The sequence below is a fragment of the Hakea prostrata genome, chromosome 1 (genome assembly GCF_041222555.1).
Source record: "Hakea prostrata isolate BN-2017 chromosome 1, UWA_Hpros_2, whole genome shotgun sequence".
Lineage (NCBI taxonomy): Eukaryota > Viridiplantae > Streptophyta > Magnoliopsida > Proteales > Proteaceae > Hakea > Hakea prostrata.
This window is the reverse complement of record NC_142600.1, coordinates 73160434-73184290: the sequence shown is the minus strand read 5'-3', so window position 1 is coordinate 73184290 and position 23857 is coordinate 73160434. Positions and strand designations below refer to the sequence as shown.

The following is a 23857-nucleotide window of genomic DNA, read 5'->3' as shown; positions in this document are numbered from 1 at the left end:
TGAGCCACAATCTAAAAGCCAACTTGATTGGCTACCGTGATATTCTACCTTCCATCTATGAATAGAAAGATAATGTTTGGTGATAACATTATGGCACTGGAAGGAATTATTAGCATTGAGCGTATGTTGGTTTTCTACAGGCCGAGTATGTGCAATAATTGGTTAGGATATTAAACAATCGCTCACAAGAACCAAAAGAAGAAGCTAAAGAGGAATACAATTAGGTTTAAGAAGCAGAAGCAAACACCGTCAAGAGTTGGCCTGGGTCAAAGCTTCGCCGCCTGACGGTGCCTTCATGCATTAAATCAAACACCTGGCCTACCGAAGTACAAAAAAAAAAAAATCGTCGTACAGTTTACGAACTACAAAAAAAAAAAAAAATCGTCGTACACGAACTAGAAAAACATAAAAAAAGATTGGATCGCAAAACAGTGAAAAAGAAATTGCATAGAATAATGATAATTGAGAAATGGGCTCTGCAATCAAGATTTGAGCACTCCAAGACAAAAATAAAGTACTTATTCATCAGAAACCCAGTTGTAAAAAGAAGAGTTAAAGAACTTACCTTACCAAAGACCTCGGTTGGTGTTGGACTGTTGGGTGAAATCATGAAAAGTTGAAAACCATCCATCAAAAGCTTAGGGAGAACACCAATTGGTTCATTTTCTAAAGAGATTATGGACGAATTTCGAATTCGGTCGAACCGACAACCTTCCGGTATCAATGGCTTCTGTAGCACCCACAACTCCAGATGAAAAGAAAAACAAAAGAAGCCAAAACCATAAGAAAAGATCCGCATTCATTATTAAGCCAAATGGTGAAAGAAAAAGGAAGGAAGGTCGGTCACCCACCATTCTCCGATTTCCTGCAATTGAGGAGATCATGAGATGGATTATGAAGCTAGCCATTTCTGGCTATGGCTTACTGCATGCGAAAGCCTAACCCTTAAGGCTCCAGGAGGTTAGGGGCTGTATGAGTTAAAGATTTAGAACTTTCAGAAACGAGCCGGTTAGGGGCTGTATGAGTTAAAGATTTAGAACTTTCAGAAACGAGCCGGTTAGGGGCTGTATGAGTTAAAGATTTAGAACTTTCAGAAACGAGCCTTCTCCTTCTGCCCTTCTTGATCTTAGGTAGCGGTGTAACCGGACTGGATCCAATAGTGGTAATACCATACTTGCATCCTATTATATTCGGACAAATTCGGATAATATTATATCGGCTTTCGGACTGATTCAGTCCGAATAATCAGATAGTTATTTTCTTAAGTAAATTCTTCTAAATGGGCATGAATACAGATTGAATACAAGCTTCCGACTGAGCTAGGTTTAAAATTTTAGAATTAATTAACAATGTTGGTAGATATTTTGTAGAAAAATATCTAAGGTAAAAATTTATAAAAATAAGAAAAATAAATCTAAATAAGTAACATAATCGGAAAATTTTATCGGACAAATAATAATCGATAAGACAGAGATATATCATATCCACATTCTATCAAGATTCGACGGATTCAAATACCCTTAAACTGATGCGGATGTGAATTCGAAAAAGGATTTTGGTTATCCATTTACACCCATACTCTTAGGATAGTTAAGCAAGACTAGACCGCACTTCAAGATCTCATCTACTTCCTCGTGCTTTTCGGCTTCTATAGATTACGCAACATGAAAGTAGTAATCCTCACTGAACCGTTGGACCTCTGGTTCAACCAGGTCCTCAATAATACTAGAGAACATTTCCCATATCTACTGATTTTAAAGTGAATTTATCTACTAAGATGTTTTTAAAAAAGGTTTTACTCAAATAGATTTTATTTTAGAATTTTTTTTTATCAAATCTCTAATTTACTCCTAATCTTTGGTGACCAATGATGGTCAAAACCCTAGATCCTTAAGCTGCTAATCCAATCTGGTCCAATCCCATACATTAAAACCCTGTTTTTGAGCTGACGCTTGAATTGGACATGTAGCTCGTCAGGTTATGACTGCACTGCCTCAATCACCTCCTTGAAAGGATCTCATCCAACTAACGTTTGAAATTGTGTTAGGTTTTTATTAAAATTCATATTAAATTTTTAAATTTTTTATATTTTATAATTGTTTTGTTAGTATGTAGGACTCATGAGGTAAGATGAGTAAAGGAGACCCTTCATAACCTTGGTTATGAGGCTCTTCATGACATTGGTCATGAGTCTTAAAGGTCTTGATCATGGTGATGAGGTGGACTTACTTGTAGGATGTAATTTATTTAGATTCTAACTCTTGACCTTCAATTCTTATTCAATTTCATAACCATTCATGGCCATTACCATGAGTGGGGTTAAGGTTATTGAATGGATAAGGTGAATATGAAAGCTTATTCTCCAAGTAGTGGGGAGGTTAGGTCAAAGTGGTTGATTATCCATAATGGAAATTGATTTTCTCCCTTATGAAAAGGTGAATCATTGTGATTCAATGACCCAATTCATTATCTTGAGAATCTCAAAGGGTGTAAGGTGTGGTATAGAAACATTCTTCACACTTGCATTATTTGTTACTTATTTTGAAAGTTTTTTCCTTTGAATTTGTTTAAGCGTTGTGCTCTAGCTTTGGCTCCTCGAAGGGACTAGAAGAACTACCTCATCTTTTAGTTGGAGGTTGTTTTATCTTGGAGGTGGTGGTGCGAAAAACCCTTGGTAGTAAGGTGTATCAATTACCTTAAAGATATCATTCAAGGTGTGACTCAACCTCATTGATTGGTGGTTCATTTTATTGCAACATCAAGCTTTCCGGATTGGTTAAGGATCTTCATCTTTCAATTGTATTGCATTCATTTTTGTGTTTTGAAGAATTTGGAACACACCCCCAGCAAATTGGCTTTGATTGTAGTTTGAATCCTCACTCTTCCTATTGACTACAAAAAAATAAAAAAAGCAGGGTGCTCTGTTTTACTCATCTCTATTATAGGGCGTATCAAATCTTTAATTTATTGCTAACCTTTCCTGCCCAAAGCCCCAAACCAATATTTGACTCTAAAGTCTAAACCAATAATAATAATAATATTTGTTAATAAATGATTTTGTCTCGATATTCAATAACTCTATATGATATCAATATGTATTAATAGCATCCTCAATTCCATTATCGTATCGTGCATATCGAGCATGATACTATTTTTTATACTAATTTCATACCAAATGCAATTTGATAAAATATCGTACAATAAATTCAATATTGATATACATTTTGACTTTCAAATTCAGAACGAAAACGAGAGCAAATATAATTCATTATTTTGACTTTCATATTATTTTGGTTTTTTGCTTAATACAATTTCTAAGATTTTCATAGATTTTTTATCATTTTGAATAAAAATCAAATTTTTTTTAGTATTGAAAACTGTTTTGACACCAACCGATACCTAAATTCATATTGATATTGATCAATCAAATATGATTTGTATTGACTTTCAAGATATTGATACATTATATTGTTAGACCATCTTACCATCTAGTACCAATGCCATTGGTATGATGTTGGTATGGCATCAATATCAGGTATCACCGAAAGTTGACGGTTTACAGTTGTAGCCTCAAATCAAGATATTTAAATAGTCTCTCAACAAAAATTGTTAGAATATAAAACTGCAATATTGATTACCCCCACTCAAGGTTTAAAGTATCGGTATCGAGTATCGTATCGGTGGTGATTTAGAGCGACGTCGTGAGTATGCCACTTTTTTGGTAATTCAATGGAGAGCGATCGAGATGTCGTCTCGGTTGAGTCAAATATTGATACATATCGACTAGTATCGTATGGTATCGTGGGATACTTTAAACCTTGCCCCCACTTCCCCAGGACTTGTATAGAAGCGTTCAACACCAAGTTCACTTTGTTATCGATATTGTACATCAATATGTCATGATATATAATTGTGCACCTTTTGTAAACTAATTTGGGTAGCCGGAGAATTTATATTAGGAAGGGGAGAGAATATTACTAATATAGATACCGCCGAATGGGTGCGAATCCAAAACCTTCCCATTGGAGTTTGGACTTTTTAACCGTTCAACTAACCAACCATTGACAATTTTACATTCTTATCCTGCAACAAAACCAACAAGAAGATTCTTCAGCATTTTTTCAAATGAAAGGCTCTTCTCGTCTAAGCTTCATATGGTAATTCTTAGCCTAACAAGAGTACATTGTGTACCCATGAATATCAAAATCAAACGTCCCAGATGAGGTAAACTTCACCACAGAAGTTCTTGGTACCGCATTGCCGTGGAACCTGCATCACATTATACAAGCCCAACTACCCGCTGGAAGATATTTAAGTCTAGATTAAATCAAGAAAATTATTCAGAGTCACATTTTTTGTAAAAAGTGAGATTAAAAATAGAAGTACAGGGTGTTGCTCCCCCTACCACTAACTGCTAATGGTTGTAAGAGCAAAGCTGCGGCAGCAGCAGATCATACAAATCCAAGATAAGGCCAAACACAGAGACATGCATTATCTGAAGTACATCAAAGAATTTTTTTAGATTCACACACTATTAGAATAAGTTGGGATCAGAAGCAATGACCCTAAAAGATTACACAATCTCTTTTCCAAATTTATTGTCAAACACTCCCTCTTGCCTTTGTTATTAATAGGTTTTAACAGCTGCACCGATCATGGTTTAAGACGTCAAGGCCTTCAACACCATCTACATAGGGCAATATTTGAATATTCTGATGAAGCTTGATCCGGCAAAAAGGTCTGCACCAATCTTCTACTGCGAGTTCTATGTTACAGGCTTCTATAGAATCTGAATGTGCAAGCCAATGACGACAAGTTTATGTCATGCAGTATCCCTATTGCAGTTTTTATCTATTCCAAAAGAATAGATAGGTGAGTTTTAAGGAAATTGATTTTCCAACAACTTTTTACATCACAAGCACCATAAATAGCATCAACGATCCCTAATGCATTGTGTCAGGATTGAACTTCACAGATTCCTTCCAGATGAGCTCCTTGATATTCTCCTCAGTGAGTGATGGTCGTTCAAAATCAAAAAAGAAAGGCCTAGTACAAACTGGCTCATCGTTGATATCATGAAGAGATGACAAATATGGGTGACACAAGGCCTCATCAACTGCCAACAACAGCCAATATGAAGAAAGAACACAATCAAGGATGATGAACTTAAGAAAGGGATTCACCCAAAGATATATATACATATATGGAAGTGAAAAGGATCTCATTCTTGTATTCAAAAATAAACATTTGTTTTACCTGTAATGCGTTTGTTTGGATCAAACACCAGCATTTTCTCTAGCAAATCAATAGCCCCAGGAGACATACTGGGGAATCTAGCTGAGATCTGTTGTTTTGGGTACTGGGGAAGCTGCCTAACATATCTTCTTGCATTGTCGCTTCTGAGGAACCCAAGGCTGGAGTCATCTGGTGAACCTAGTAGCTTTTTAAAAGAATATGAAAAAAATTGCTGTGCTAGTTAGACTTGATATCAACGTAATGATAAATAACTAACTTTGAAACATCACTGTTTCACTTTTCTGCTAAAAACTAAAGGTACAACTTAGTAAGAAAAAGGAATTCAAAGAATATCAAAATAATTAAAAAAAATAAATATATATATATTTGGGTCAAAAGTAGAAATATAACTATACCTTCATCTATTACCCCCCCCCCCCCCCATATTCCTAGTTTCCTTTCTTACTCTCTAGCTGCCAACCAGTCTCTCTCTTTCTCTCTCTCTCTCCCCCAGAAACTGAAACTCACTCAAATCTCCCTAGTCCACCACCATCTTTTCTCCACAATTGATTCTGGATTTTTCCTAATAAGGCATGATTCTGGCTTAACAACTCAATTTGGTTTGGTTTAGAGGCCACATCCCATGCCATGCCTTCACTATTTGGAGAACCCTCAATCTTTGCCTTCCTACCCACAGGCACCTAAATGTCTAACCCCAATTGTATCCTCTGTTAGAACAGCCCTGAAGATGTTGACTACCTCTTATTCCTCTGACCCTTCTCTCACTCATTGTAAGTGAAAGCCATTATTACCATTTTGACCGCTCTAAGTGCCCCCTCGGTTTCTCTTGGGATTGGGTTTGGTTCTTGAGACACTTTGCAAGCACTTCTATTTGTGATATGGCAGGTTAATTGATACTCAGTGCCTTGGTCTCTCACATGTTATGGGAGCAAAATCTGATAAGATGGACCTCCAACTCTAGATCTCAACTCAATTTGGAGAGCCATTTGCTTTGATTTCTAGTTGATTGCAACCCCCCCCCCGGGGGGGAGCGGTTTTCAATTCCCCTAGGAACAAGACTATTGTTCTGTCTTGGGATCTTAGCTCTTTATTTTTGCCAACTAGTAGGTTGTAATCTCCACCCCCCCCCCCCCACTTTTTTTTCTTCTTCTTTTCTTGTCAATCCCTTTTCCCCTTTGGGGCTTTGTTTAATGGCTATTTCATTCATCCAGAAAAAAGAAAAAAAAAATTGATCTGTCATTTTCTCATCCAAGTCACCAAGTTTGGTTAAGCAAGTTGAGTCATAAAAACTGGTTCTCCAAGATGCTTTAAACAAGGATTTTTAAGAGATAATTGAGTTGACATCTCAAGGGTAACATGAAACTACGACAGATGGTAATACTAAGAAAAGGGTCAAACAACAGGAATGAACAAGTGCAAGAAACAGAAGCAGCACCTTAAGTGGCACAATCTTGCGACTAGACTTGGAATAATTAATTTATTTGCTCTCAAGTAAAGCATTAGTTTACTTCAAAGGGGATATAAGTAGCACATTCTTGATAAGTAATTGCATCCAACCCAAAACCCCAAGCTTCAGGGTGGAGAGGCCCCTTGAAAGATCATAACCCAGGAGATGCATACTAGTGATTGATGCTGGGGTCTAAAAACTCTCCCATTCCCAGTCAAGGAGTGCACTAGCTGTACCAACTCCCCTTTATGAGCCACCCATGGATACCCACTAAATGGCATCTGACTCAAAATTTTGAGCTCTTGGGTGGAGTGGCCACTACTAAGCTTATAACTGCAATATCTGCATACTACCCAACCAATGTGGAACTAGAATCTCCTCCAATTCTTGTCTATGGAATGAACTCATTGTATTAATAGGCCAGACACCTGTAATTCATTTTCGTGAAAGAAAAGCATAATTTTCTTAAGGCATATCTTGGATGATAGAAAACTAGCACCAAGGATGCTTAAACATAGATTAATCCAAAACTGAATGCTTCACAATCATACCTCTGTAATCAGCCTCAACTGATGAACATAATCTTTGCCTGGAAAAAGGGGTTCGCGGGTCATGATTTCACCAAGAATACAACCAACAGACCAAACATCGATAGCAGCAGTATACTCTGAGCAATTCAGGAGCAATTCTGGTGCCCGGTACCATCGAGTAACAACATACTCAGTCATGAAATCTGTTTCAGAAGTTGTCCTTGCCAATCCAAAGTCCCCAATCTTAAGGTCACAGTTTGCATTTAAGAACAGATTGCTGGGCTTAAGATCACGGTGCAACACATTTGCTGAGTGTACATACTTTAGTCCTCGTAATAACTGATACAGGAAATACTGCAGAAGCAGTCTTCAGATATCAATATCATGCAATGATGCTCAAAGAAAGTCAATGACATAAAAATCATTCCGAGATTATATGGACTATTTCTGGGGGCAATCAAACAATACTTAATACAGTATATTGATATATTATCAAAATTACAAAGGATATTTTCTTTTTTCTCTCAGACCTCTTCAGCAGACCCACTGTCCTCTTGTTAGATGGGAAGAATAGGAATTTCAATATCAAGGCTAAAGCAACACCTGAGTTAAATGCATATAGTTAATGCCTTTTTTTTTTTTTCTTTTTTCTTTATTTATTTATTTCCTTCACGTGCACATGAGCAAAGTGCAATGGAGTGTGTTGACGTATCGCATGCCTGCTTGTAAACCAATAGCCATACACCTTACTGCTGGCATGTATCTGTTGAACGCTGATATATTTTCAGTTATCTAACCTACCTGTGCTTGGACCCATTGTGTACTTAGGCAGTTTACAGGTATGTAACTGCAGTTCTGAGAGTTGGGGGGGGGGGTGGAAATTGTCATATGGAGATATAGAAAGCAGCTGGTAGTTGCAAGTCTAGTAATAAGGCAGGTTTCAGAGCTTTGGCTTATGGTAACTGTTATTTTTGTTGGATTCTACTCCACAGCTACCCCCACTAATAATGGTCGCCACCTTAAAAACAAAGGTGCTATTAATAATGATCCCAACCTAGACAAGAAAGCTGCCTTTAGTATTCACTCAGAATCCCATATCAACATAAAAGCAATGAGGATAATAGATAGTGTCAGTCATTCCACTGTAGACTGTCAATGTTTTTGGAAAGATCCAGATGACAACAATCATATGTGGAATCCAACCAGGAATGGAAACTCAGCTTGAGTATCCACTTAGACCTCCATGTATGTTACAAAATCTAATCTAGAGCACCAAGTCTGATTTGAATGGTTCTCTAAGATTGTGATACATCTATTATCTTATTCACTCACCTCGCACAGTCCCACAAGGACTCCCCTCTTGCAATCACTATTAATATTCTCCCTTTGAAAAGTGAAACACCAGGGAAACATAGTATTCAACCTTAACATGATATACAAAGCACTTCAAACCCCCACGAGTCTTCTTTGATCCCGGTCATCCTCTCCCTCCCTTTCTGATATCTGAAAATGACATCTCCACCACCACTGGCATTTCCTCACCTCCATCCATTGGCTTGGCTCTCTTTCCTTTCCCCTCTCTCCCCAATGCTCACCACTATACATCTATCAAATTAAACGCCAAGAATGCCAAACCCAATTTGATTCTTGTCTTGTTAGACAGGATCTCTTCAGTAATCTTGATGACACTGCTCCATGCCCTCTAGATCTGGATGCAGCTGGTCACTGGCATTGCCAAGATTCCATGATCCATATCCTCCTCATTGTGTCGTCTCTGAATAAGTTTTCCCTTGGTTATTGGAAAATGTACACACAGCAATATCTGTCAGACTCTCGTTTCTGCATTCTCAACTCCCTCTGAATTGCATCGCGTCACCAAATATGGTACAGGACCTGAATCAGAAGGCTGATGAACTAGTTTCCTAATTTTTGATGTGCAAAAACCATTGCAGCTGAACTTAAATGCTGCCTATCAACCTCTGCATCCTCTACTAAGTGCATCCTTAGTATTTAGTGTTGTCTGAAAATCAAAGTTTTGTGACATGGTTTCTTTGTTTCTCATTCAAACAGATAGAATTGAGCACGATGATCTTTGTGCAATGCTTCTCTGCCATGAATTTCTTCATGGGACATTAATGACCAAGCTTTATGTTACAAAGTCTCCTACCGCAATTATGGTTCAATGCACAGCCAGTTCTGGTGACAACAATCAAACTCATTGTCATCTTGATGATCATAATGGTCGAAGGCCGTGGAAGGGGACATCGTAGTCCCCCTAGACAAAATGCTGACCATTTTTGGTGTTTCATCTGGTGCAGACCTACAAGGCTGCCAGCCAAGATCAAATCTGGTATAATGAAGGATGAAGAGAAATTAAAGTTACCCTAATAGGAAATAGAGAGGGAAAAAAGGTTAACGAAGAGAGATAAGGAGAACACGAGTGCTTGCTAATTTTCTTGACAAACTCGATGATGATAGCCAAGCGGATGATACGTGGAGTGAAGAGGATAGATGGCAACCTAAAGTCCCACTAGTTCCCTAGCCATAGGAGTATCACCTACACACAATTGATAATTCACAAGTAGTCTCATAAGAGAAAGCTTTGATAATTCTTGAATTGTTGTGCTTCTCACATCTTATTTACAGGCTAACCTACTAGACAAAAAAGTACTACAAAGTCCATAATATTTACTCAACTACCACCTAAGTCACCTAAGTTGGACAATGAGTTTCCACTTTGAAAATGGGGCCTCTTTGATAATCCCACCAACTAATTACTTACTACCCATATGTAACATATGCTTAATAATAACAAAACACAAAAGTCCAGCTTGGACCAAGTCTATCATTTGCACTAGGATTGGACCTTTGTCAAGGGTCTAGGCCAACAAACTGCTTGTGCTAGGCCTTAAACTTGAGTTGGATTATGGGCTTGGACATGGGGGCCCTCATTTGACAATACTTTCTCGTAGAGTATTGATCAGGCCTCTTTGATGGTGCGCTGTGAGTCTGTGACTTGGACAATCTAGATGCTCTGCCTAACCATCTGTCATCAAACAAATCACAGCACAGATTCCTGCTTGTATCACCATCTGGTTACCACTCTCCACGGTATCAGCCCTCCAACCCTAATAGCCCCTTGCTCACTGTTGTTTACACCGATACAACATATATCATTCTCTGTGCCCATTATAACCCCCACCTATCCTGCCTACCATTCCTCCCCTCTGCTGAACTAGCTTGGTGTACCAGCATAAGTGCCAATCACCATGACCTTCAGTCTCTTTCCTAATATGGTTAATACAACTGTACAGTAAGGGCCCACCAATTTGCGTCTTGGTTATCGTTATATGCCAACTATTTCTCATCTATCTCAAAACACCTTTTGCTACTGGTCAGTTTTCACTGCAATAACAATGTTTTTTTTTAGTTCACCCTTCTCATTTTCTTGTGAAGAATCAAGTAACCAAGTCCACACTGTCCGTAAGAGGGAGGCATTCATGAATCTGTTTTTCGTTCCTCTCCTGCCAAAGATTAAGTCTGTATCCTGACTTGTGGCTTCGTCATTAGGCCAACCCTATGAGTGTCTCCTTTGTCATATGCTGCTTCTTAATCAGTTACCCCCACCATTTGTCTAGTCTTAGCGAGTACTTGTAGCCCTTGCCTGTTGGGTAAAGCCAGTTATCTTTCTTTACTATTAAATAGTGGAAGAAGTCTTTTCCCCCTAAGTCTCATTCACAGTGATGTGGGGAGGCCTTCCCTTATGCTGTCATGCAATGTTCATCAATATAATGTAGTTTTTGTGGATTATAAATTTATAATACTGAATTCATTTGGTTTTACCCTCTAGTGCACACAAGCCTGAAATTTCTAATATTCTTCTTCAATTTCAACTCACTAGTTAAGCATTTCTTTGATTGTAAAATTAAAAGCAATCAAACTGGGTTGGGGTGGGGAATCATATACCGTTCTCCACTTTTCCTCAAAGAGTGGAACATCACATTGTCTTTCTGCCCTACACACATGCAACAAACGGCTAAGAAATGCCATTGCTGACATTTCTCCAATTGTATTTCTCCCTAACAACTTGTGTTTCACAAAGTCCCTGACTAAGCATGTTCATACTCCGACTCACTGATATATATATCATTCCTAAGGCACCAATAGAATTTGTTGGTATCTAAGGAGTTGCTAATGTGCAATACTCACAATCTTGAGAATCTTTACATGGGAATGCTGACAATATGAAGGGCATTTAGGTCATTAGCTATACTTGGCTTGTGAATGTGGTCTAAATACCATGGATCTACAAGTTTTCTGCCAATCAAGATATCAATTCTACAAAGAAGAAGAGGATCCTTGAATTGCTCGCTCTTCCCCATTCCTCTAATTCTTTTCACGCACAACCCCTGCAAACCCTCATGAAGTCACTTTCCCAAGTTCTATAATGATAAGTGCATAAAGTCTTTCCTGATTCATTTCATTCTTTAATTTCCTATTTATTTTATTTTATTATTCCTATGAGGCTTACCCTAGACATATTAATGGTCTTTTACCAAATATGAGCTCGTTATTTTAAAAGTAAGAAATATTCTTCAAGTTTATTACTTTCGACAAAAATAAGTTCTCTGACTTTTCCAAGTCAAAGAAAAAACAATTTCCCCTACTTTTCTCGTTTCTAAAAGGCGAACCTTGTACCGAAGGCTTCGGCACAAGTAGAGCCCCGGGGGGCAATTTTTCCTACACAGTCTTCCCTAGCAATTTTGCTAAGAGGCCGTTTCAACACCTTGACCTTGAGTTACAACTGCGGTCTATTGACCATTGCACCAAGGCCCATCAGTCTACTTTTCTCTTTTTTATCATCCAACAATGTTCAAAAAGAGACCTGAGGCAAATATGCCATGGAGTAATAGATCAGACATGCATAACTTAGGGTTCTTTTTTTAGGGCAGGCGGAGTTTCCAAGACTCCTTGGTCATCTCTGCTGACGATTAACAGGTCTTGATACAATTTGAATGGGCAAGGGTCTTCATTAATATTCAGTCATTTTTACTACACTGGTAGAGTGGTAGTGGACTTCCTCTTAAAGCACAGATATATCAGCATAGAACCCTCAACAAAAATCTCAACCCCCACTCCCCCTTTTTCTCTAAGAGTTTGCATTCAACAAATAATACCCTAGAAATTGAGCCACACTGTTAACCAGTAAAAGATAAATGAAAGAGCAAGTGCATACAGGAGAATGCAAATGTCAAACCTGACAATGATCATCTGCCAATGGTTGGTTGGAGCGAATTATCTGATGAAGATCAGTGTCCATTAATTCATAAACAATGTAAACATCATTGAAGTTCTCTCTATTTGGGGGTCGTATAATGTCTTTGATGGCTATGATCTGTCAGTGGCAAAAGCTGAGATGTGAGGCCATTGAAATACTATGTCACTAGCAAGAACCATGTTCAGAACTTCTAACTAAAGAAAAAACAGGTCAAATAAAAGAAATGCACCCATGAAAAAACAGCATGATGATTCTACAAAAGAAAGTGATGAAGACATCAGTCTTAGGTGATAGTTTCAAGTCTACCAGCGACGCCGGCATAGATCAGCCCACAGCAGCACCTATGTGGGTCAACTATGAGTTTAGAGGATATCAGATTATCAAAGTCCTTTGGTTCAACGAGGAGCATTGCCCTTAGGCAATTTTATGCGTTATCTAGGTTTTTTTTTTTTTTTTTGGGTTGTTGAGTCTTTATGTGGTCAGATTTTTAATTAAGGTAACATATCTAGGATCAGTTTTAGCTAGTTTTAAATTGCTAAGAGTCCTAGTAGGATCAGTTCTTTTGTTAGTTTTAAATTACCAAGAGTCCTACTATAGTTGTTTCCATATCTAAGTATGTCCTTTTTTTTTATTATTTAAACACTCGTGATCAGCTTATGGAGCATGAAATACGAAAATGAAGTATACCTTGAGTTCTGTAACCCCCCCCCCCTATTTTTCTTCTCTTCTTCTTTTTATTAGTGTTCTTCTCCCTCTTCCCCTTCTTCAAGTCTGATTCTTCTAAACTTCCCCCTATCTTCTTTATCCTTTTTTCTCTTATTTGGTCCCCCATTAGTAACCAACATTCAAAATTTCGATTTGGATCCCAGGTGAAACTGAAATATTTTGGTGAATGGCCAAAGTTGGTCTATTTTGTCCCAATAGTAGAATATTTCTTTGAAACTTCAGAGAATACCAACTTAAGCATGATTTTAGATCTTAGGTTTCTAGTGTAGTTCAGCCTACTATATTTTTCCCTTATAAATTCTACCATATACATAATTTAGTCCGAGAATACACAACTGTCAAAACAATTCAAGCATGCATCAGTAATGACCAGCAATAAAATTGAAAGCATTCTACAATTGACCAATTGTGAAAATATTTATATTACAGACTCACAATACATGCTAAAAAAGTGTTTCCATAGACAATTATGTGTAATACATTCCAACTTTACTACCATAGAACTCAATAACACATACTTTTACAAAGAGGGTCAATTCCCAATTGTTCATATGAGATGACAAAAGCCTACCATTTCGTCCTTTGAAGTGCTCAGAGTCCCCTATAGGTGGAGCTGTCAACATATACAAGATAAACCAACCTAGGAATAGATTACCAAGCTATGAAATGGATGTGTCAACCCACCGTAACTGCTTGGTATGTTGGGCAGATAGAGTTTGAAGGCCTGGTATGAGGGCTTTTCATGATAAACGACTCACTCCATAACTAGAGCCGTACTTGCCACCCACTATGATGGCCATATAACCCACCCACCCCCCGCCCCTCAAAAAAACAACTCCATTATTATTGGAACTGCAGCTATCTTGGTAGAGGGTGCATATCATTGCAATTTGCACATGCCCACCATATCCACTACCTTCCTATATATTGAGGCCACAAGTGTGCCAAACAAGCTCATGATGCCCATATCCACACTATCTTCCCCCACATATACTCTGAACTAATAAAATGGGCATCTTGAATAACCTCCACAACTAAAAAGGACACATTCACCATGGTTGGCATCCTATGTGCATGATACAGCTGAGTCTCTCCCATGCAAACCAGCTGGGCTTGTTGCTCTGCTCATGCTGTCCCTCTTCCTCTCTCTCCTCACTCCAGGATATCACCACCATCATCGTCATCATCATTATAACCAAAAGCATATCAGCAAATGGAGACATAATGCAAGTGGAGCTGGAATACAACCTTTCAAAGTCTTCCTTCACGTCTCCTAAGCCAGGTTGGAATTCAAAAGGTTGTGGTGTCTGCGAGTGAATGCATCCCTTGTATGACATAAATGCGTCAACATTTGCAATCTAAAAAGTAGGCCTACCCCCAAAATGGCTTTCCAAGTGGATTTCAAGAGATTCAGTAGCTGCCACCTTATTATAGGATGCCTTGAAATTGTTTAATTGGAATCGAACTAGGTTTCGGCCTTTATTTATTGCAAATATCATTTTAGTAAATGGGCTTATTTTTGTCAATTTATTTGCTTAAGATACTATTGATGAATGAGCAAAGACCCCCCCCCCCCCAAATCTCCCACTTGAGCCTGATAAAACAGATAAAAGTGAAAATTCCAAAAGGAGAAAAAGTCAACACCTAGTTATAGAACAAAAACTAAACTGATGAATGGTAGAATGCTAGGGATTTTCTCAAATCTCAAAACTCCATAAATCTTAGTACAGTAAAACATATCTAAAAACTGCAAGGACAGTAAAGCATTTTCTATCTTAATATCTAGAAATATTTTTTTGTTTAAAGCAATTTTGACAGGATTTGTACACACACAGACACACCAAGTAAGGTATGACCAGAACAATACTTCAGTCTCGGGTTTTAGCACATACACCAGCTTCTCAAGACATTCAGGACCCAATTGGCACTGCCATTTAGAGTGGACAAGGGAAGATGGCTCCAACTATGTTTACATCTGGATGCAGAACATGTCTGGGAGACAGGGAAAGCACCTAAAATGACTAGAAATGGCATTTTAGATCACATGTTTGTTTCTATAACATCTTGGTTGTTTGGTAAAATGTTTCACTCAATGTCGCATTCCTCGAGTTTAAATGGTGTTTTGTTTTAGTTCATCTTGGAACCAAATGTTTCACCAAAACTTCATATAACAGAAGCAACTAATTTCTGTTTCCCTGTTACAGAGACGCCTTAGATTTTCTCCCATTCTTGTGAGGAATGTCTTTCTTTATGCCATATGTCATTCTGCTTTGATTTAATATTTTTTTCCCCAAAAGGGACAAAAACAACTGATGTTAGTATAGGAAGAGAAATGTTTATATCTATTGTGTGCATAGCTGCCTGCTACCACATGCACTATAGTTAATGATGAAATAATCAATCATCAAGAAGCAACCAAGAAATTAATATTTGGCAAACAGAACTAGATGTACTTGTTACATGTACTTGTTTCAATAATAAGAGTTAGAAGTCAACACTCAAGTTAGTTGCCAAACCCTCTACCTGGGTAAAGCTAAACCAACAACATCAAATAAATACAAAAAATACAGCAAATGTTACTGTTACAGAATTACAGAGCTTCACAAAAGAAAGATCCCAATGCAGAAGATGGAATAGTACAAAAATCCAACTGCAGAGTCAAGATCACAAACTACTTAAAGATTTAAGTCAACCAAAAAATTCTTTCTGATGGAATATGTCCTTCAAGAAACTGGAAAACTAAATCATAACCTCCTCCCCCCCCCCCCCCCCCCAACCAAAAAAAAAAAGGGCATAAACAACAAAATTTCCTGAGATAATAAGAGCAACTGTTTTTAGAACCAGCAAGAATATAATGTTACATTATGGCGGTGAATTGATCGTGATGAAGAAATCTTGCACTAGGAGCAAATTCAATAGCTCAAGCATCAAATACAAGCATATGTTTTCAATGCTTGAAGTGTCAGACATTAAATTCCTTCAATTGAAAAAACAAGGAATGAGGTACACCCTAATTAATTATCCCTCAAGACGAAAAAGAAAAAAATACCAAACGATCAAATTCTACATATATCTGTGAATGTCTAATACATTGCAAATTTTCAGTAAACACATGGAGCATCAATATTGATAAGCCCAATTAGAATTCATATGAGCTTGTATGAAAATAACTATGGTAAACTTTTCAAATTTTAAATTGAAGCTTGAAAATTTTATAATCCCACTCATGTAGTCAAACTTCTACTTTTGGGTGAAATATGTAGTCAAACAACTCAGCAGCAAAGGAAGAATATCTGCCCTCTGATCTAGGATGAAGAGCTTAATTGAGCAAGCACTGAACAATAGAATCTACAAGCAGAAATAACAGATTGCCGGGTAGTACTCTGCATTGCTTAGCTTATTCCTTCCTATAAGCATGCAATGGCATGGTTAGACACAAACTATAAGTGTTAGTTTTGGTATATTATGTGGATTGAAATAGGTATTTGGTGCTACGAATGTTGGTCACTGGGAAGTACTAGTCAAATAGTCCACTGTATAAAATGATCTGCAAAGGAGACTGTTAGGACCCCAGGATTAGGCGATGTGGAGGAGAGAGAGAGAATGAGGGTGAGTTAGGGTTAGTTGAGGTAATAAATAGAAGGGAAAGAGAGGGGAGAGGCATCGAATGTTTTGGGAGTCTTGTGGGCAGCCGTAGGCTAAGGGAACACCGTGAGGTGGGGGGGTGACTAGCACCATAGAAGCCAGTGTTATCTTGTTAATTCTTGCAACTTTGTAATAATTTTCCAAGGTATTATAAGGGTTTCATCAGAGACCATGTAAATACGCCAAATCTAGATTTTTTTTTAAAAAAAAAGAAAGAAGAAGAAGCAACAGACAAATCTCCTAATATTGAAGAGTCAAAAGCTCCCCAAAAAAAAAAAAGTTTGTCGAAATATAAGCAAGTTTTGGGCTGTTTTACTGTTCACGTGAACAGTATTATGCCACTGATGCTACTCTACTTTCTATTTCTAATGTAAGAATCTTGCTACACAAGTTTTGGGAGTTTTTAGAAAACATGGTTTCTATTTTCTGTTAGTTACTAATTTCAGAACTTTCCTTCTTCAGTACTTTGTGTTTTGGACAGATTTTAGGAGTTAGAAGACTCGAAAATTATGTCCATAAGTTATACTATTTATTTCCTTTTATAGACGGCAAGATGGCTTGCTTCTCCAGTTGTAATCTAGACTATTGATATCTATATATAAGAGGCTACGATTCTAGGAGTTCTAAGCTAGAATCGCAGACTTATGTGATTCCTATCAATTCTTCTTCTTTCTTCTTCTCTTCTCTTTTTCTTTTTTCTTCTTCTCAGTTCTTATTGTTATTGCACTGTTTTGATTGATAAAAGTTTATTTTCTAACATGGTATCAGAGCAATAAATATCTGAGCCTATATTCAACTGCAATTTGAGTTTGAGAGTCCTCTTTAAGCCCTTCTTATCTACCACAGCTCTTGCTGCTCTGTGCTTGCTGCAGAACCAGACGGACAATAAAGTGAAATAGTTCATCTTCAAGAGGTCTAATTCCAACTATTTATGGCTTCAAGGTCTGGGCTTTCATGCATGGAATACTGCTGTTTCAAGCCTATTGTTTGTACTGGAATCTGCTACCTGATTGAAGGCCTTGAAGCCTACTTATACCTGTGATGATGTCTCTGATTTATGTTGATAAGTGCTCTCTGCTATGGCTGATGACACCACTAGTTGAAGTTTTTTTTCCCTCCTCCAAATTCTGCTGATGAGGTGTCACTGTTCTAAGCTACTCTACCTTAGTTATTTAGAGTTTGTTACTCTCTGCTACACGTGAGGGGGAGAATGATACCTTATTCTATATCTACTCAAGGTGTGCTAAAGGATATTATTTGTGAAGATCTTTGTCCTCCCAAGATGGGATTCTACAACAATACCTTTACCTACCTACCATTACCTCTCTACTTGGTTTGTAGTAACCTATACCACCTTTACGAACATATTTGGTCTATAATAACTAATACTGCCTTTACCTACCTACTTGGTCCACAGTAATTGATATTGCCTTTTACCTACCCATACTTTACCTATTATTTTCCTTCTTGTGAAGCGCTTATATGGACATTGAAGCTGCAATTCGAAAAATCAGTGTGGAGATTCCTCCCTACTATTGTCATTATTGGATAGTGCCTTTGATGCTGCTATACTTATGAATTTTATTCGTCTTCAATGCTGTCGATTGTTCTCATTATTGGTGGTTTTTCGACATGAAGAGTTACAAGTTTTTTTGTTGGTATTGATTGTCTCCTAGGTGAAGTTCTCTCAATGTTTATCAACGTCTGCTACTGCACATTCAAGATTGGTGCTTACTTTCAAGTTTATTCTTATTGTGCAAGTTGAAGTTTGCTTTGTGTATACTCTAGCTTAAGGGGGAGTGTTGAAGTATAAGCAACTTTTGGGTTGTTTTACTGTTCACATGAACAATAACATGAAAAATAACGTGAACAGTATTATGCCAATGATGCTACTCTACTTTCTATTTCTAATGCAGAGTCTTGCTACACAAGTTTTGGAAATTTCTAGAAAACACAGTTTCTATTTTCAGTTAGTTACTAATTTCATAACTTTCCTTTTTCAATACTTCGTGTTTTGGACAGATTTTAGGAGCCAGAATACTAGAAAATTATGTTCGTAAGTTGTACTGTTTATTTCCTTTTATAGAGGGCAAGATGGCTTGCTTCTCAAGTTGCAATCTAGACTATTGATATATATAAATAAGAGGCTACGATTCTAGGAGTTCTAAGCTAGAATCATAGGCTTATGTGATTCTTATCAATTCTTCTTCTTTCTTCTTCTCTTCTCTTCTTCTTTTTCCTTCTTCTCAGTTCTTATTTTACATTGTTTTGGTTGATTAAAGTTTATTTTCTAACAAAGTTGAAAAATTAAGGCAGTCCACTTTTAAAAAAAACCAGGGAAGAGAAGGGATACAAAATGATGGCTTGATAATTTTGCCTTTGCATGAGAGATCTAATATTGTCTGCTTTTTATTCCCTAGGTTTACTGGATGAAGCAATATTGAGGACAATACAAAGAGAGGATCCATCATCCAGTAATGCAATTTGTCCATCGTACTGCTATTTTAAGTTATTGTCTCATAATGATCATACACACAATGCCTAGCAATGAAGTGGAGTGTGTAGAAACTTGATGTATGGCAGCAGAAGGTGTGTCAAATGTTCTACAGGAGAACTAGCAGCAAACCTTACTGCCACTGTGTGTGTGCTTTCAAAACCATATTTTCAGGAAGGGACCTCCACTTGGTTGGATTGTAGATGGATAGCCTAGTTTGAATTGACATTAACACAAAACCGTCCATCGAATGATCCCGTGTTATGAAGATCTAATTTCCAAGCCCTCCTGGTGTCACAGGTCAAATGGCCTGGTTGAGCAAGTTCAATTGAAACCTATCACTAGCAGCAATAAAAGAGATTATGACAAGCAATTCTTACATTTTCATGCTCCATGTGACAAAGAAGCTTAATTTCTCTTAATGTCCTTTTGGCATCAATTCTGTTGTCGAAGGCATTACCAATCTTCTTAATTGCGACCTCTTCACGTGTCTCCGAATTCACAGCAGCACTGGAGGAACAGAAAGTATATATTAATTATTTACTATCAAATTTGTGCAGTACAAGCAAAAAACTAGTACGACTCTTCTTAGTATATTAAAAATGAATGTTGGTCCACCGATAAGGCTGCTCCATTGTGATAAAGTGGCTGCATATGTTATAACCCTCCCTGGATCCCGCAGTGGCAGGAGCCTCATGCACCGGTTATGCTATTTTTTAATGTCACTTACTTGAACACTTAGCTTAATCTAATACATTTGAACAAGGGCATCTTGCAAAACAAAATTATTAATTAAACACAAGGAAGGAAAACACCAATGGAGTTCTTCCAGACATACAACAAGTCTAATTGAATGTTCTTTAGTGGGCAATATGAAGGTGTAAATCCAATCAAGAAGCAAAGTAAACCCAAAAAAATTCAACCAACAAAAAACACTCATATGGAGTTTTTTATTATCCAAATAAAGAATGCATTTGAAGCTTCCCTTCTTCTTTCTGTTTAGTTGGGTAGCATGAATGCAAATTGGCGGTTGTTTGTAGATAAATATGAGCTTTGAACTGATGTCTTAGGTATGAATCTCCAGAGTCCAGAGTTTACCAACTTTACAAGCAAGGACATCCACTTCTTTTGAGATTACAGCACTAAGCTACTTTCAAGTTTTACTAACAAATAGTCCCTTAAATTAGGGGGAAAAACAAAAAGAGGAGGATATTTCCTTGCATTTTTAATGTTAATTCCTGGTTTATCATTTCCAGAACACTGTATTATTACAAGCAAAACATGACAGAGAAAATACAGTAATAACCGGACCTGAATACAACTTTGGCTCAGAGAAGACCAAGTCAGGAATATGCATACATAAATTGGAGCTGAATACAACTTCGGTTCAGAGAAGACCATGTCAGGAATATGCATACATAGATCACAAGCGATTAAAAGCTAATCACATCTTGTGACAGCTTTACCCAGAACTTTGATGTCAAACAAAGATCTGCAGAAAGAAGACTGTCGTTTTCTTTTCTTTTTTTATTTGTTTATTTTTTGTTGGGTTTGTAAACACAATTCCTGAATCTTAAACATATATTAAGTCAAAAGAAATAAAGATTATCCCAAAGTTCAAAAAGAAAGGAAGACTGCTTCCAGGAAATTTAACGAAATTCGGACAAGCCTCCAACACACAAAGACAATAAACTTACAAACATCCAAATTTCCAAATACAGAACCAAAGTTGAAGTAATGGGCCTTGACTTTGGGAGAAGTGCTGAGAAAAGTAGTGGGGTTAGGATTGACAAAGAAGTATGGCTTTGAACGGAGACAAATGGCCAAGAAAGATCCAGCCAACCCGATTCATTTGGGACAGCGATTAGTTGCGCCAAGTCAATTACTTTGCATTAAAGCTTAAAAGGAAAATACTTATAGACCTTCAGAATTATTCGAAACTCTTACTTGCCACTCAGAGCAAGGATTCATATAGGAAACATGAACTGATGTCAAAACTTGAAAGCTAAATAAAGCACTTCCTGTAGGTAAAGTATCAAAACATCTTCCAGCTTTGTTGTTCATGGTTAGCAGAACACTTTTGAGAAGCAGGTTTCTCAAAAGCATAGAATAGTACACTCAATTCAATTTAATCAAGGAGAATAAAACAAAAGAACAGACAAAATTCTACAAAAATTACAATACTAAAAAAAAAATACTAAATAATGCATTTGCTTCTCTATATATTCAGTGATTTTCCCAAAAAAGCGAAGGCAAAAACCATAAGAGAAAGCAAGTGGCAGATAAGGAGTTGAACACATACTGAATCTAGGGTTGTAAAGTAGGTAAAGAAAAATTGTGACAGAAACAATCTTCAATCAATGAAAAGAATCTGATTAGACCATTAAAATTCCTCAAAGAATTTATGCATTCACAAAACAAAAATGATGTGTCATAGAGGAGCAGGGGGCACAACGAACGAGGCTAACTTCAGAAAGAAAGCAATTAGGACACAAAGGCTATATGTATCATAGAGGAGTAGGAGGCTGTGAATATCAAAGATAGGCACAACAAAAGGAGGCTTACTTCAGATAGAAAGCGATGCAAACCAAAAGATTCAAGAGCTAATGAAAATTTATCTGTAGCCAGAGCTTCAATATCAAGCGAATCCAAATTCTAATCTAGAAGGCTACTTACACCTCATAATATAGAAGCAGTCGAGACTGAGGAAATTAAACATTATTCTTTCAAGATTTGAACAAAAATCCAACCCTACAGCAGACATCAACCTCTCTCTGAAAGTATCTCAAACAAGTATGTCACAGATGAAGATAAACTGCTACTCTGAGGGTATGCTTATATTTTTACTATGAAAATTGAAGATACGACTTGCCAAGATATTTTCTCCATAAAATTTAAATCAAATTCTATCGGATTCTCACAACACTGAAAAGAAGAAGAAAAAAAATGAAACAAATTCATGTAACCCCAATCATAGGCCGTCAAGCACTTCTAAGACTGCACTGCCACAACTTTACATCTTTCACCCTCTGAAATTCTTAAATTCTCAGAACTATCTCCAAAATTAGATTCTCAGAAAAAACGATCAATTGAGAAATAACCAAAAAAAGTAAAGATCTTACCAGACAATGCCATAAGCACCTCTGCCGACAGGCCGCAGCGGTGGGACGTACTTAGTAGGAAGCTCAAACAGATTCCCATAGATATTGTACTGAACATAACGGCCTCCATGAGTATGAACCCCTCTGATACTTCCATCCCCTAAAGTGGAACTCGACTCCACAGACATGCTTAAAAAACTTGAAGCACCAGCACCAGCACCAGCACCAGCACGGATTCAGATAAAGAGACTTAAAACACTCAGAGAGCAATAAAAAAGGATCGCCCCAGCAGAGATAAGCTTCCGTCGAAATTTCAGCGACAAAGGGAGAACTATATAAGGAAACCCAACTCAGAGGAACCCGTACGCTTGAAGTTTGACACTTGGGAGTTTGGTCAGCTTTTTGGAGTATAAACGCGACTTCCCATCTGAAATCTAAAGTCTCGCTTACAAAATCCGTGAAACTTTCGCCCCTTTTCCTCTCTCTCTCTCTCCTCCTGTTCTTCTTCTTCTTCTTGTTGCTCAAGGTCAATGGGAGCTTTTGCTGTGTCGGGATGACATCAAAGTCAAAACGAAAACCAACGTGTTGATGTCTGAATTGGAATTCCTTCACGGTGCAGTCAAAACGAAAGCCGACGCGAGTAAACCTAGCCCAGATTTTGAAGTGTGAACGCGAATAAGAAAATTTGATTGATTCCCTTTCCCATATAAGAATTCATTTTTATGGCTGCTGTACTCGTTCAAGATTCGAATAATTCTAAATGGTGAGATCAGCAGAGTAAACCAAAATTTGGTAGAAAACAAAACAAATTTTCAGTAAAGAATATTCTGATTACACAGTTTTTTCTTTTCGTAAAAATCTGATTACAACAGTTAAGCGGTTAGGGATGTAAACGAATAAATTCCCTTCGGTCAATCATAAATTATTCAAGTCAGATTGCTATTCAATCCATTCACATCTTAATTGTATTGACCTACTGGGCAATTTTTTTCCTTATCTAAATACTAATTTAAAACTAAATAAGAAGAAGAAGAGGAAGAAAAAAAATCATCTTATTTATTCTTTTGGTTTAAAAACTTAAAGTCAATCATCTTATTTGAGGTCTATGTTAGATGGTGTCTAGGATAATAAAAATAAGAAAGCATGGATTATGATGTATTTTGTGGAATTTTCATGAGAACTTTCTAGCGGGACTTGCTCAGCGGTGACAATGGAAATGGAAGCAATTAAGGGGGGTGATTGATGCTTTAAATAGGATAAACTTAGATTGCAAGAGTGTGATTGATGCTTTGAATGGTTTAGGGAGCTTGGTATATTAAACCGCACTTGCATTTTAGATAAGATCGTTAAACTTAGAGATAGTTTTGACTCTATTGTGTT

The 23857-nt window shown here is 37.3% G+C and overlaps 1 protein-coding gene across 1 annotated transcript; it reads right to left on the bottom strand.

The window, feature by feature from the left end:
- Nucleotides 1-4280: 4280 nt before the first annotated feature.
- Nucleotides 4281-22703, bottom strand: LOC149029915 (mitogen-activated protein kinase homolog MMK2). The gene is made up of 6 exons (XM_089142235.1): nucleotides 22499-22703; nucleotides 19757-19886; nucleotides 12491-12628; nucleotides 7255-7587; nucleotides 5257-5440; nucleotides 4281-5116 (listed from the first exon to the last, which is right to left on the bottom strand). Exons 1-6 carry the CDS (start codon nucleotides 22663-22665, stop codon nucleotides 4944-4946), a joined length of 1125 nt encoding a protein of 374 aa, XP_088998361.1. The 5' UTR covers nucleotides 22666-22703; the 3' UTR covers nucleotides 4281-4943.
- Between the last annotated feature and the right edge of the window lie 1154 nt (nucleotides 22704-23857).